Source organism: Struthio camelus, chromosome 1 (genome assembly GCF_040807025.1).
Source record: "Struthio camelus isolate bStrCam1 chromosome 1, bStrCam1.hap1, whole genome shotgun sequence".
NCBI classification, from domain to species: Eukaryota; Metazoa; Chordata; class Aves; order Struthioniformes; family Struthionidae; genus Struthio; species Struthio camelus.
This window is the reverse complement of record NC_090942.1, coordinates 69,794,211-69,808,847: the sequence shown is the minus strand read 5'-3', so window position 1 is coordinate 69,808,847 and position 14,637 is coordinate 69,794,211. Positions and strand designations below refer to the sequence as shown.

Genomic DNA, 14,637 nt, shown 5'->3' with positions numbered 1-14,637 from the left:
TTCCAAGCGTTGGTGGTTTTCACATATGTTGCATAAGTGCCCATGCCTATGCTCCCACTGCGTGGTGGGTATAAATTGTGCCACCGCTTCTGCAGGTTCCTGTCTCTTCATTAAAACAGCTCTTTAACGTCTCTTGCTTCAACACGTTTTACTGGCTTTTATCCCAGCCTCATCACCCCACACTAGCAAGCATCCGTCCTATGATCATCTTGGATACAGAGTATTGCAAAGTGCTGCCATCTGTTTTTAGAGGGGTGTGGGAGGCGAGGAGGTGTCTAATTGTACTAAACATCTGGGGTCCTTGGGAATTCCAGTGCCTCTCGATCGGGTGAGCTGCGATATCGCATTTGCTAACACACTGCTTGTTGTTTTGTGGCAGCTCTTTGCATCTCAAGCTCAAAGTCTGTTGCTCATGACAACAGTGGCTATGCCTGTCTTTAGCAAGAAGAACGAGACGGTAAGTGCAACGCTGGCTTGACTCCCTTTCCAGCCAGCAGAGGTTAAAGGATGCAGCAGACCTTTGTGGTGTTTTAAAGCCAGTGAGCCTCTGAAAGCACACCAGGCCATTAAGGACTGTGGTGGATTTCTGGCAAGATGTGTGGCTGATAATTCCTCTGTCAAAATGAGAGTCTGTCATTTCCTCTGAAATGCTGTTTCTTCCAAATGTCCCTTAAATATGACACTTCTCCCTGTTTTATATTTTCCATTTTCAAACTGAGCCTAATTCACAGACCCATAAAGTTTCAGGCTGGAAGAGATCATTATATTGTCTAGTCTGTGCAGTTTATTGCAAACCTTTACATTTCACATAGATGGTTCTACATGAGCCCGGTAAACTGTGTTTGGCAAAAATGTCATTCCAGAAAGGCATCCAGCCCTGAGCTCTCTCCACTGTGGTTTCTCACTCTCTGTTAAAAACTGGTGGCTAAATTCCAGTCTGAATTTGTCTGGCTTCACCTTTCCATCATTACGGCTTTCTCTGCTAGATTAAAAAAACTGTAGTCATTGGTAGTTTCTCCTTGGGAAGCATCTTCTACACTTCAGTAAAATCAAATCTGTCTTGCTTTTGATAAGATAAAAAGTTTGAGCAGTATCTTTGATAAGGGCATTACTTCCAGGTTTTGAAACTCTTTAGGGGCTCTTTTCTGCACTATTTTCAGTTTTTCATCATTCTTTTAAAGTGATAGACTGTACCTCACCATTGCTATACAAAGGGATAAACTCCTCATCTGGTTCCTAAGCAGATAGTCTGTCTTCTCCACCCAAGGTCAGCCTTAACTTGTATTACCACAGCACTGCAGTGGGAGCTTGTGCGTCATTTTTCCACCATTACGCCCAAATGCTTTTTAAACAACCAGTCCCCCATTTTGCGGGGATTTCCTGCATTCCTTTTTCCTCAAGGAATAATTTTACATTTGGTTTAGTTGGCCCCCGTTATCAACCAATCCATATTGCTTTGCACAATTGCCCCGTCCTTACTGTTATTGCATGTACGGTTTTTGTCCTCAAATCTTGCTTCAGTGATTTTATAATACTTCTGAATCATTATCAGAAACGTTGAAAGTATTGGGTGGAAATACTCCCAAACACTGGAGCCAACCCTTTTGACACTTTTTGAGGTATATGAGTTGGTGTGAATGAACTTATTCACACAAGCCCAGAGAGAACGTTGAGAGAGACTACTAGAAAGGCAATTATGAGTATTCAGTCAGGGACAGGTCGAAAGCTACCAAAGTTTTGCTTCTGAAAGTGGATTCTCCTTTATTTTTAAGCGATCTCATGGCATTCTCCTGGGTGTGGTGGGCTCTGATGTGCCACTGAGGGAGCTGTTAAAACTTGCACCACGGTATAAGGTAAGAAAGACTTGAGATAATGCAATTTGTTATTATTAAACATTATTATATTATTACAATCATTTGACACAGCGAAAACATCACTCATTCTTCCATGGGAATGACTCTATGAAAAATCTTTCCTCTGCCTGTAGGAAGACCTCTGAGCAGAAAGCAAGAGAGGTTGGATGCGATGATGTGTGATTTCAACATGACACATGAGAATTCACCATTCACCAGTAGAAGCTCTTAAGCTGCTCTAGAAATACAGGGACTGGATGATTCAGTGGACTGGCAACAGGTCATGGAGCCTTTGCATCTTGGTGGTCACCAGCTTAGATCCCTCAGGGATAATACAGACCTGGCAGCCTATCTCAGAAGAATTAATGTTTTATATCCATTTCCCAGTGGACAAAGGTTGCCATGCCAGCTGGCACAAAATAAGCTAGTTTCACTGTCAATGCTCTTGGCAGAAAAATTGAGGGCTGAATGGACTGCGGAGACCAAATTGTTCTGTCATGCCTAGGGGTTTCTTTCTCCAGATCAGCATGAAGATTTCTTGGCAGGAGAGCGTACAGGAAGTTGGCTCTCACTCACTTGTGCTGTACCTGGATGGAGTATTTGCTCTCCAGGATTGTTAATCCAACAGTTTCCATCAGCTCTATGTTCAATATATTTGGGGGAAAAAAAGTACTTATCCCTAGAATATACTCTGAGATACACTGTTTTACTCGGTTTCTGCTGTAAATTCTGTGCAGTGACCTGTCCAATCAGCCTGCATGCCAGGAGACAGCAGTAACCACTGAAAATCAGCACAGAATTCAAGCAATTTGTGCCGCAAAGCTTCTAGTCTCCCTTAAATAAGTACTAGACAATAACTACCTGTTAGGTAATTGTCTGAAGTCAGAGTGATAAAGACTCACAGGATTGAAAGTGCTGCCAGAAGCTATGAATCTGCGTGGTGCTTCCAGAGCTGGACAGAGGATTTTTAGACCGTTTGCATGCAGCTGTAGAAATGATCCTTTAGGTAACCCAGGAACGAGTACCTCTCTGTAGCTGTTTTGGAACTGGGGGAACCTTGTCTAAGAGGTTCCATTTTTATATATATTTATTTTCTCTGGAAGATGAATTCCCCTTCATCTTCCTTTCCCCATGCCACTCAAAGGCCATGTGTGACAATAATCTTTCTTCCGGAACAAGGTGGAACACCACTGCTTCCTCCAGTCAGTGCCAAGGAAGGAGGGAAAATTAATTGAAGGATTTTTTTACATCAGAGACAGAATATGTCTTTGCAGAAGCTCTTCCAGCTCCAGTCCAGTTTGGAAACGTAGCATCCTCAGCTTGGATCCCCTGGTATATGAGTTACAAAGGCTCAGTGAGCCATTCCAGAGCTACAGCCGTTGAGAGTTCATACATTCATGACCCCACTTACTGGCTGAGAAACTTCAGCTTTAATAAGCCAATAGGGAAGCTGCTGATCCAAGTCCTGCTCCAGTGTGCACTGACTTCAGTCTGCCATCACAGAATCACAGAATGGTTGAGGTTGGAAGGGATCTCTGGAGATCATCTAGTCCAACCCCCCTCAAGCAGGGTCCTCTAGAGCACATTTCCCAGGATCACGTCCAGGCAGGTTTTGAATATCTCCAGCGAAGGAGACTCCATGCTGAGCTGAGCTCTGTGTGATTTCCAAAGAAACTCTTTCATGTGGAGACAGACCAAAGTTTTGGTCTGGGATGTGTGAAATAGATAAAACATTGCCTTCAAAAACGTACAGACTGATTGCGAATGACTTACCTCCCCACTTCCCTATTGTTATTCCTCCAGGATAGATTGTCTCTATAAGAATATGAAGTTGCTGCATCTTTTTCAAGATAGAAACTTCAGCCATTCTTGTTTTCCTTGAGACACTTCTTGTTTTGGCAAGTGCAGGCTATCACTGGGTTTTCAGCAATTCAAGGTTTAGCTGGAATTGGTATTATGTATGGGCTTGATCTGAGTGATTTCTCTCTCAGAAATCTCTTGCAGATCAGATCAGCCAGTGTCTGCTCTTGTTAGCTTATGCTAATCCTTAAAAAGCATTTTGAGACTGTATGTAGGCTTGCGCAATTGACCTAGGCTAGATCTGGCCTTGCCAACACTGACACATAATGCAAAGCTCATCTAAAGGCTGGATTTCCAGAGATGTCTGTGAGATTCACATTCACTTGTCCATTCACTGTTGTACATATATACTGATCAGTATACACACTTGTCACAGCTGTTATTGTACGGTTTATATTTCACCTTACTCCCTGTTCTATGTACATATCTGCTGTGACTGCTGCGGAGAGCTAATTCTACCTCTGCATGGTGATTTTCAGCTAAGACAATCACAGACTCTAAGAGTGCATCTTTTCTGAATGTGTACACTAATCTACTACCTGCCCATGCAGTTGTGCATACAAGCGCAGTCAGTCTTCTCAGACAGAGCAGCCAAAGATACAGAGGCAGGTGGTTTGGGATGGAGCCTGCCTTCTGTTGGTCAATATCTTCAAACGGAAAATACTTCTGAATGTTGATTCTGAAGGATGCTGTATCTGCAGCATCCTTTACACAGCAGTGTTTCTAGAAAAAGCAGAGCTAATTATTCTAATGCCTCTTTCTCCAGCTGGGTGTCCATGGATACGCTTTTCTGAACACTAACAATGGCTACATCCTTTCACACCCAGACCTCCGTCCTTTGGTATGTATAGCTGTGAATGTGAGGACCTTTGCTCACTTGAAAACACTGACTCTCAGGGATACTCCTGATTTCTCACATATTTTTTGAGCTGTGAGGGCTATCAGGTTCTGATATACAGACACCATGAACATGAGGGCCAGAGAAATCAGTTGCACACACACACTGATGTATACATGCATGCACATGTGCATGAAGTGTAAGGTGGCCTGCCTGCCTATTCTCTGTAAGAGAGCATGTGAGCGCTGTATTTGTGTGTGCTTGCTATACTGTGGGTGCACATGTACTTGCATGCATGCAAGGTTTCATTGCTGAGTATCAAACTGCAGAAACAATTCCCCTCATTCAGGCACATCTGCTGGAAGATTCAGCATGAGTTAACACCCCAATAATAGCTGCTCAGCAGCTGTAGGGTTGGACATTTTGAGAATCTGAGGCTGGTAGAATCCAATACCACAAATCCTAGTATCCTGGTAAGTCAGAGACAACGAAGGGACTAGTAGGCTGCAGAGACCTTCTGGGACTTGAGGGGCAGAGTGGACATAAGGACAACTTGTCTCCTTTGCGGTGCCACCTGGATCTCCAGACTGCACACCTCCTTGCAACACATGAAGGGTTTCATTGCACAAATACTCAGACACACGATGCATTTTACATTTCATATATGTGCCTGTGTGCACAAATCCACACGTGCACAGCTATAAGTGTTAGTGTGACAACTGGCAAGAGAAAGTGCCACAACAGGCCTTCACAGCAGCTGTCTTCAAAAAGGTCCCTTTGTACAGGGAGACAACAGGCATGGATAGTTACTCCACTGCGTGAAGAGAAGGGAGCCGTGGTGTTTCCAGGATGGGGCCTAGGCAAGGCCAGTGCTTTATCCTCTACCTGGGATGGGCCTCTCCTAGTCTACTGCACACCTTTTTTGTTTGTTTGTTTTTATCCAGGAAGATTATAGGGAAATAGCTTACTTCCACCAGTTAGCTTCAAGTGAAAAGCAAACCATTTTGTTAGTGAAGCTAAAGCCTAATTCCCATCAGAAAAGATCTCCTGGTGTTATTATCACTTTAATGGGATTACACTCTTAGCTGTGGGCAACACCTGAGTTGCTGGAGGACAGTGTATTGCACTCATCTATTTAGTAGAATATTCCCGCAAATCAGGCTGTAGCCTTTACCTGCAAGTTTATCTATGTTCCTGCTTGTCCCTTACTCTTGAAATGGCCTTTCCCGCTTTAACTCCCCTAGCCCCAGATTGCTCACATTCATCAATAAATGGCATGGGGCTGAGGTGCCAACCTGTACCCAGATGTTGCTTTGCCAGTCAGAGAATAAATGAGGCACTCCTGTTTTATGAATTAAATATCAAATTTTTACAGGGTTAGTTTGGGAAGTTACCTAACCGCTTACTTGGATTTTTTTTTTTAAATAAACCCCAGTATAAAGAAGGAAAGAAACTGAAACCTAAACCAAACTACAACAGTGTAGATCTCTCAGAAGTGGAATGGGAAGATCAGGATGAAATAGTGAGTATCAGAAACCCATTATAACCTTCTTGTATCTCCGTCTTTCTATTAGTTTGTGTGTATGTACAGTGGGAGGAGGAGGGAAGAGGCACGCTTACAGCAGGCAACAGATGCTCCTGGTTTCTTCTGTGAGTGACTGGCCCAACCTAGGAGAGGCTGGTGGTCTACAAAAGGACAAGGCTGTTGCTCCCTTGCAATGTGCTTGTCTTCCTTCTCAACATGAGGTTTCCCTCCCATGGAACAGGGGGGGAAGGTGCTGGCAGGAGCATGGAAGCGCTTGGAGGGTGCTCCTGGGAGCCAGTCTGTATGCACGTGGCCCAAATCCTGGCAGTAGCTTTTGCACCCCTGTATGCAGTTTACGTAATATAAAGTCAAGACAGTTTAGGAATATGGAAGCCTCCCATGATGTTACTCATACTTATAGTAGATGAGATATAGTTGGAGCCACTCAACTAACAAGATCCACAGCAAGGAAGAAAGTGCAATTCACCAAGAGACTAAAGCTCATAGTTTTTATTAATAATAAACAAAGAGCATAAGGGACTTAGACACTTGGAAGAAACAAATTTCCAAATAGCACTTCACTCCACAAGTGTTGAGGCAGTGAAAACAATAGCTCACGAGAGGAGGGAAAAAATGGAAAATGCCCTTTTTTACTCCCCTTTGAGCAAAATTACTAAAAAGTGAACAAGTATGCATCTGAACAGCTGATAAAAAGTGTTTTCAGAACTTGGAACCCAGATATAATAGGAAGGCAGAGAGGTTCTGCTGTAGCTTGTTTTCTTTTACTCAAAAGAGGAATTAGGAGGGAATAAATACTCTAAGTTGCTAAGACAAGAACTGCATTTGGAGTAAGACAGAATTATCCATGGGACACATGCCTGTGGATTACAGAGGAGATTGCTGACATAAACAGATCTGATGCTATAGATATCCATCCAAACAGGGAGGACAAATGAACTGCCCAGCAAGAGGACCTAAGTAACTGCTGTCGCTAGCGCAAGTACAAAGGGCCATGCCGAAGGAACTCAGAAACTGGAATGGCAGCAGACTGAGAAAGGAAACACAATGAGACTGTGTGAGAAGTGTGGACAGCAAGACAAAATTAAGTTTTACACACACCTGAACCAATAAGATGCAGGTTGCCTCTGGCTTCGTGTGGGTTCACTGCTGCCTTCTAGGAGCTCTGTTCCCGCTGTAGTTCTTTCTCGCTCACCAGTTTTAGAGTTGCTCTTCTCTACCCAGTTCGCTAATTCACAAAAGCTTTGAGGAACTGAGAGGCCTCCACCTTTGTGTCATAGTTATTTGGCCAGCAAGTTCCTGTGTGACCAAAAAATTTTGATACTTGAACATAAAAACGATGCAAAGTGTAAGGTTTCTGTGCTTAGGCAATTAGAGTAAAACTATCCAGAGTAACAAAAACTCAACAGAGGTATGAACAACAAAACCACTTTATATTCCTGTACTGCCTTTTCCAGAAGACAGAAAGGTTGCAGTCACTGAGGGTACAGAGACAATCAGTGACGTGAACAATATCTGCAGTGTGACTTCAGCAAGTCTAGAGACTCTCAAGATACACCCACTGCAGCAGAAAGCTGCCAACATTTCAACACTCAGATTTGCAGCTATGCTATTAGATCAATGACAGACTCAACATCAGTTGCAGTATAATCTCAGCAACACTGATAAGCAGCAAAATCAGACTGGAAAAATATGCCCAAGTGCTAATGATGTGTAATGTAGCCACAGGCCCTAAAGAAATCCAGGAGAGGAAAAATGGCATTTTCTAGAAATTTCAAATTGGTACACAATAGTACCACCCACAACTGGGCAGCAAGGAGGTTTCAGCTTCCTTAAAGCACCAAAGGGATACTCTCCGTGTGAGGAGAAAGGGGAAGGGTCAGGGATCTTGCCCAGCAGTCTAGGAGCTCTCACCCAAGCAGACTTCCTTCAGTTTTGACAGAGCCACTGAAGAAGAAGTTAGCCTGCCAGGATCTTTCCGATGTTGAAACTGAGTGGCTAAACATCTAGATATTATGAAAAGCCCTCAGGTAAACTGTATGTTTGTGTTGGTTTGAAAGCGCACAAGAGGACACTGGAAGGAGTCAGCGCTCACTACTAGCGACTGGGACTGCGTAGCTTATCGCGGGCAAGCAGGAGCACTTGCTGTTTGGGGGGTCTGGAATGGGTGCTTCAGCACAGACCAGACGACTCCTCCATCCAAACTCTCCTGCACTTTTTTGCAAGTGGGTGCCAACCATCACTATAACTGTCCTGTGTAAAAAGGATCAAGTAGTATGAGGACTCACAGACACCAGGACTATAGCTGATTGACTTCTCAGTGCAGAAGGAGCTATTGAGGAAGAAGAAGCCAGCCTGGATCTTAGCACCCACCTACAACCACTCTTGCATGGGTGCTGGGCAGAGAAACAGTAGCCTGCCTACAGACTAGCTAGAGCTGAGGAGTTCTGAGATTGCTGTCTCAGACAGTTGTTGATTTGCTTCTCCACTGCCAAATGGGGCCATGAAAGATGCCTGAGATTTGAGGAGAAGGTATGGATGGAATAACAATATCTGAACAACCCAGACCCCAAAGAAAATGTAGCAGGCTCAGTCAGACCAGAACAGTGTATGGCCATGGCTCTGACAGGCAGTCAGACTCTGCTAGCTAAAAAGCAGTAATAGTACCAGTCAGTGTTTTGATTTCCGTGGGCCCACAAACACACAAGCTTTATGTTCTATGTCTGTAAATAACCCACTTCAAACAGCTGTAATATTTTGAACTGTGGCCATGTAAAGTAAATACAGTTGAGGCTGACCAGCACTTGAATGGAAGCCTGTTTCTGAAAGTAAGGAAGTAATGTGTGTGAATGAATTAGTTACTTCCCACCTTTTTTTTTCTATCCAAGCTGAAGCAATAAGCTGAAATGCTCTGGAAGGTTGGACCTAAAGTCAAGGCCTTTGTGCTTATGGAAAATTCCCTGGGTCTTTCTTGCAAGAGCACTGTGAAAATTACATTTTGCCTTTGGAAACTGGATTGAATAAACTGGTCTCACGGCCTACCCTGCTATCACATCGTCTTGCTGTGCTGTGTTAAATAGCTGCTTTGCTGCACCCCAGAAGCACTGCTGAATACAGCTTATAATTTATAAATCAGTTTAAAAAATGTCAAAGAGCTTTGGAATTGGTCTGGGTGCATTTTCTAGTGCATTTTCTCAGGTGTCTCTTCTTTCACAGTCTCAGAGGAGAGACTGGCTGCCAAATGGTGAAGTCTGAAACTCAGACTGACAATTTCATAGCTTCCAAGTCCTTTCCTTTAGCTAAAAAGACATATCAACACGCTTTCAACATAAGCCATTGTTATCCTATGTCACTTACTAGACTGATGGAACAAGGATCCTGACCACCGAGAACACATTTTCAGTTTAAAAGAAGCAAGAAAGAGCTGGGTGGGGGGGAATGCAGTCCCTCTTCTCTGTCAGTCCCTGTATGTTAATGACAAGCAGCTCTATTAACTCCTGTCCTGCTCTACCTGCAGACACTAACACTCTTGTTCCCCTCTGCAGCTGAGAACTGCCATGATCAATGGGGAAACAGGCTACCTCTCTATGGATGTGAAGGTCCCTGTGGACAAAGGGGTAAGAAATTATCTTTCTGTTCAGGTCACAAGCAGGAGGGGATGGGAAATGGATGCTGAAGAACCACGAAGGATGTGGTTTCTAATGCTCAGCATTTCTGAATGTGAGGATTTTATTGTTTTACCATGTATATAACACATATGCTAAAGACATAAAATAGAGCATCGTTAAAGGTATTCCTCATACCTACCGACATTCTGCTTGTGCAAAGGTGTTGGAAGTGCTTCACAGCTCCCTACGCCAGGCAAAGCCAAAAAGCACGTTGTTCATTGTAGGGCTGTGAAATGAATCAGAGAGCTTTAAGAGTTTAGAGATGGGGAAGATGTGTTGAGCTGACCTAGACAGAAAGAGTTTTTGGAGGCTCTTTTGCAACTCCCTTTCCCTCCCCAAAAACACTCATGAAAATTTTTCCCTCACTCTGTCAGAATGTGATTTCTTTTAACCAGGTCCAGGATTAAATTTCTATGCAAACATTTACAGATTTTATGAAAAATCTCAGTGAAATGGAGACTTCTGAATATTCCCCACCAGCCCTAATGTAAGGTTATACATCTTTTCTTGGAATCAGTGCAAAATTGTCCCATACATTAGGTTCACTGATACTTTTTCATTCAGGTTCAGTTAGCTCTCCCAAAGCTTTTGGCTTTCATCATTTCCTCTCTGGAAGTGTTCCAGAGTCCTGCAAGTTGCACTGCCCAGAAGTCTTCCCTCTTTCAGGAAAATTTTCCATCTTTTAGGAAAGAACATTTTTTTCAGCAGTCAGGTTGGCTGAACTGCTCCCGTACTAAGCCAGTGTCAGCACCAGATCCAATAAACCAATCATTTACAGTCGATGCCATTTCTTAATGTAGATATCTCTCTGTCTCCTCTGAATGGTTCTATTGCTAGATCTTGTAATTACATTATTCTTCCCTATTCTTGATGTTCACAACTATCAGGTACTTGCCAATAGATTTGCCCTCCCTCTCCTGGCCATTGCCAATATACGCATTTGAAATACTTGCACGCTGTTCAGTCCAAGCAGTTCAGCAACTATTTTTGTTCCCTTTTTATCACTTCTAGTACACAAATACCAGAGCTTCACTGAATTATTTGAGTACTGCTTCCCTGTTGCTCTACTGCTCTTACTCTGAGCATCTATTCTCTGCAACAGGACGTTTCTGAACAGAGAGCCTCAACTCTCCTTTCTGCTGTACCTTCATATTTTTAATCTCTTCCTTAGTTGCCCCAGAACTGCTGCCATGGCTTCGGTTTTTCTTAACTATTTTTTTCCACTTGACTTTTTAACTGAACCCCATGCCTTCTTTTTATCCCATTTTTCTATCTTTTAGGGCTGTTGAGACTTTTTCTCAGTATGGGGGGAAATGCTGTTTTATTTTGTCTTATAGATCATTGTATATAATGGCTCCTAAGATAGATTCCGTCTGTTCCTCTCATTAGATCATCTTCTTGATACACTGCTGTTTACTGTTTTTTTCTGTTTACAGTAGAGCAGTTGGTTCTCACTCTACATCTTATTTAAGCCCACATTAATTGATTCTTTAAAATAAAATTTCATGAGAAGCTGTTTCAAGTGCTTTATATAAAGCCAGATATATTGCATATCCTTTACTCCCTTTCCCCTTTAGCTTTGTTATTCTGTCAGAAAAGCAATCAGCTTTTCCAGCAAGATCTGTTCTTTGGAAGTCTAGATTGCTTATTTCTCTGGGTTAACCTCCTTCCTCATTCTGTCTTTGTGCACCCACAACAACATTTCTTCCGAGTCACCTGAAGACATCCTTTTAGTTCAGTACTTTAGGGACATCTTTCTGCTCCCCTACCTAAGGAAAAAACGTAACAAGAAGTAGCCTCAGCAAGAGATATTGCCTGTTTTATTCTGCAACTCTGTGAGCCTTATGAAGCATAACAGGAGACTGAAGCTGAGCAGGTGACAGTTTTACTTTTATCTGAATGCACATGGAGCAGGGACCAGAAGTGCAACTTCACTATTCCCTCTAGCGCTCTGCTAGCTGATGAAGCAGAGCAGCAGCTGCAACAAAGGAAGTGCTGACAGAGCCTTAAAACAACGGGAATGAGACAGTCAGACAGTGGAGTGAAGGGCTGAGTGAAGGGGATAGAATATATTCTGCCAGCCATGTAAAAGTAATTCCCCAGGTTGACCAAAGGAAGGCACTGGGAACAGAGTGAGATGGAGAGAGAAAAATAAGGACCAAAGAGAAGGGGCAGTCCTTAGAGAGATCTAGCAGAAAAAAATGCCTTCGCTTTCAGCCTGCAGACAAAAGGGTCGGGACTGTAAAGGTAGGAGGGAAAGCAAAAGACCAAGGACATGTGTACGAGCTGTGGCAAACCACTGCTAATGGCATTAGTGAGGAGTGACTGCCCAGTACAGTCACAGTCTCAGAACTTGAAATACACATTCCCAGACCACTGGCGTTAGGTAGCCATCCCATTGCTGTGCCAAGGTGCCCATCCGTGTTCTTGTCATCTCCCTTGCTCTGTGCTATGCAGCGAAGTCCTGCCTGATCATCCTCAGTACCACTTGGCTCCAGGGTGTATCTGCCTCTCACCCTTCCCAGGGATGAGTGGTGCTACCTGCACAGTTGTCTGAGGGAGAGCTGGGTGGGCCGTTCTGACCCTCTGCCCAAACAGAGGTCTACCCTCCCTCCCACAACGTGCCAGAGTGGCTGCACATGCAGAAGAAGGGCAGCAGGAGGGGAGAGAAGGACAGACAGACAAGCTCTGCTGGAAGAAACAGTCTTGGACTCCAGGGGGAGTGGCACTCCTGGGCCATCTTCTGCTGCGTCCTTCACCCCGGGTCTCCTTCTTCCCTGTGAGATCAAACTGGCAAGACTGCGGTGACCCCTACAGTCACCAAAATGCCATCATGTCATGTTGCTTATCATGACACTTCGGCAAAAGGCTGGGACCATGTTGCTCAGCAGTACATGAATGCCATGCAGAGAGGGAGAGGAGCAAAAAGGGGCTGAGCTGCCTGCCACTGCCTCACCTTACTCCTTAACTCTAGCCCCCATTCACATCCCCCATTAGCCCATCTGCCCTGTGCACTAACTCAGGGCACACTACGGAGCTGGTGGTTTGCACGTCGCTCCACCTCTACTACTGCAGGTTAGAGCAGGCATGACTTTCCCTGTCGGAACAGTGAGGTTTCTGTATTCCCTCACTGTCTCCCACACACATCCTCTCACCTCATTTTTGGAGTAAAGCTGGGATTTTAAATGTATTAGGGTTCATATACTGACATAAGGGTTGGATAAAAATTTTCCAAAAACTTCTCTCCTTTGGAAAAGAGTTCCACTGAAATCAACACTTTCCTACAGGAAAAGGCCAGTCTGGCAAACAGCTGAAGTTCTAAAGCAGCTTTCAAAAATCTGAAATGTCTTGAGTTAAAATGTCAGTTTGAAACAAGTATTTTCATGTGAATCAAAATGGTTTGGATTTGAATCAGCATTTGTGTTTTCTTTTGAAAATGTAAATTGTTTCTTTTAGTGATTTTTTTTTTCAGAAAATTGGCATATGTTACCGTTTTGTCTCAATTTGGCATGAAAACAAATGTCAGAAATCTCAGCATTTCCCACAGAAGTGGGGAGAGTTGGCCCCAGCTCCCCACATCCCTGGCAAGCCAGGCTGCCATTCTGCCTCTGCTGACTCTTCTCCAACGCCACCTCTTTTCCTTCTTACCTGTCTCATGAAGACCCGAGTCCTGCTAGTGATGATGATGATGTGCAAAGCCATCAAGGTTGCTCTGTACAGCAAAAGAGTAGCAGGGCCCCAGCGTGTTTGCTCAGATGGTGCAAGAGAGAGGGCAGCTTCTCTTCCCCTTCCTGCAGCCTGCCTTGGAGCTCCAGAGCAAAGAGAGGTTTAACTGAAGGCCTATACGGAAACAGAGATTCCTGAAAGTCACAAGTTGCTGAATATGCTGAATACTGCACATTCATCCTTGCCTCTGGCCAGTCCTCCTGGGGTGTGACGTGTTGGTGCTGATCAGTTGCTTTGGCTTAACCTCGGGGACATACATCCCAGGTTGCCATCATCACTATGGTCTTGGTCTGTCAGATGGTCTCATACTTTCTTATTCATGCTCTTATTCCAGAAACGAGTTCTCTTCCTCACCAATGATTATTTCTTCACGGACATCAGTGGCACTCCCTTCAGGTGAGCAAGGATTCACATGTCACCAATATAATGTATCAGGATTCTGCCATCAGGGATGTCAGATTGGTCCCTTTTCTTCGTAAAACTGGCTACGACTCATGAGTAGAGCAGTGTGAATAACTGATTTCTTTTTTTCCTGTAATCATTAAAAAAATCAAAATTACTCTTAAGATTTATCTGAAGTTTGAAGTCCAAAAGCTACATTTTAGATAAAGCAGATTGTTTCATTTCAGAGAAATGAAAGATCTTCAATTTCTGGTTCTATTAAATATGTTATATGTTCTGATGTATGATTCAAAACAAAGCATTGTTATAAACTGAAAATTATAAAATAGCACATGAGAAATCATATTTTGTGTTTTTTCTCCAGCTGAAATGGTTTGAAATTGGCAAGGTTTTAGAAATGCTATTGTTGACCTGAATGTGCAACTCTGGCCCCAAAATTGTGGTCAAAAAATGCCTCATAGCTGTACAGTCCGGTTCCTTACTCTCTTGTGCTGAAATTAGATCTCACTTAATCCTCTTCTGATGATGTTCTTTAATAGCTGTGGAGGGAGTTAATGGCTTTTAGGGTGGTAATTGCAGGGAATGCAGTGTCATGTTCAGGGATTACGTCTTTTCTTGTTGACAAGCCCTCTGTTTTCTCTCCTGCCTGCAGCCTGGGTGTTGTGCTGTCCAGGGGACATGGGGAATACATCCTGCTGGGCAACACTTCCGTGGAAGAAGGTGGGTTAATTTGGAACAGCCATGTTG

The 14,637-nt window shown here is 43.6% G+C and overlaps 1 protein-coding gene across 1 annotated transcript in view; it reads left to right on the top strand.

Annotated features, from left to right (window-relative positions):
• CACNA2D4 (calcium voltage-gated channel auxiliary subunit alpha2delta 4) overlaps positions 1-14,637 on the top strand; it is a 134,432-nt gene that overhangs the window by 38,563 nt on the left and 81,232 nt on the right. Inside the window, exons 15-21 of the mRNA XM_068929936.1 lie at positions 380-457; positions 1,773-1,853; positions 4,480-4,554; positions 5,987-6,073; positions 9,640-9,711; positions 13,823-13,884; positions 14,543-14,610. Of these exons, the coding sequence (XP_068786037.1) occupies positions 380-457; positions 1,773-1,853; positions 4,480-4,554; positions 5,987-6,073; positions 9,640-9,711; positions 13,823-13,884; positions 14,543-14,610 (523 nt within the window). The remainder of the gene's footprint in view (positions 1-379; positions 458-1,772; positions 1,854-4,479; positions 4,555-5,986; positions 6,074-9,639; positions 9,712-13,822; positions 13,885-14,542; positions 14,611-14,637) is intronic.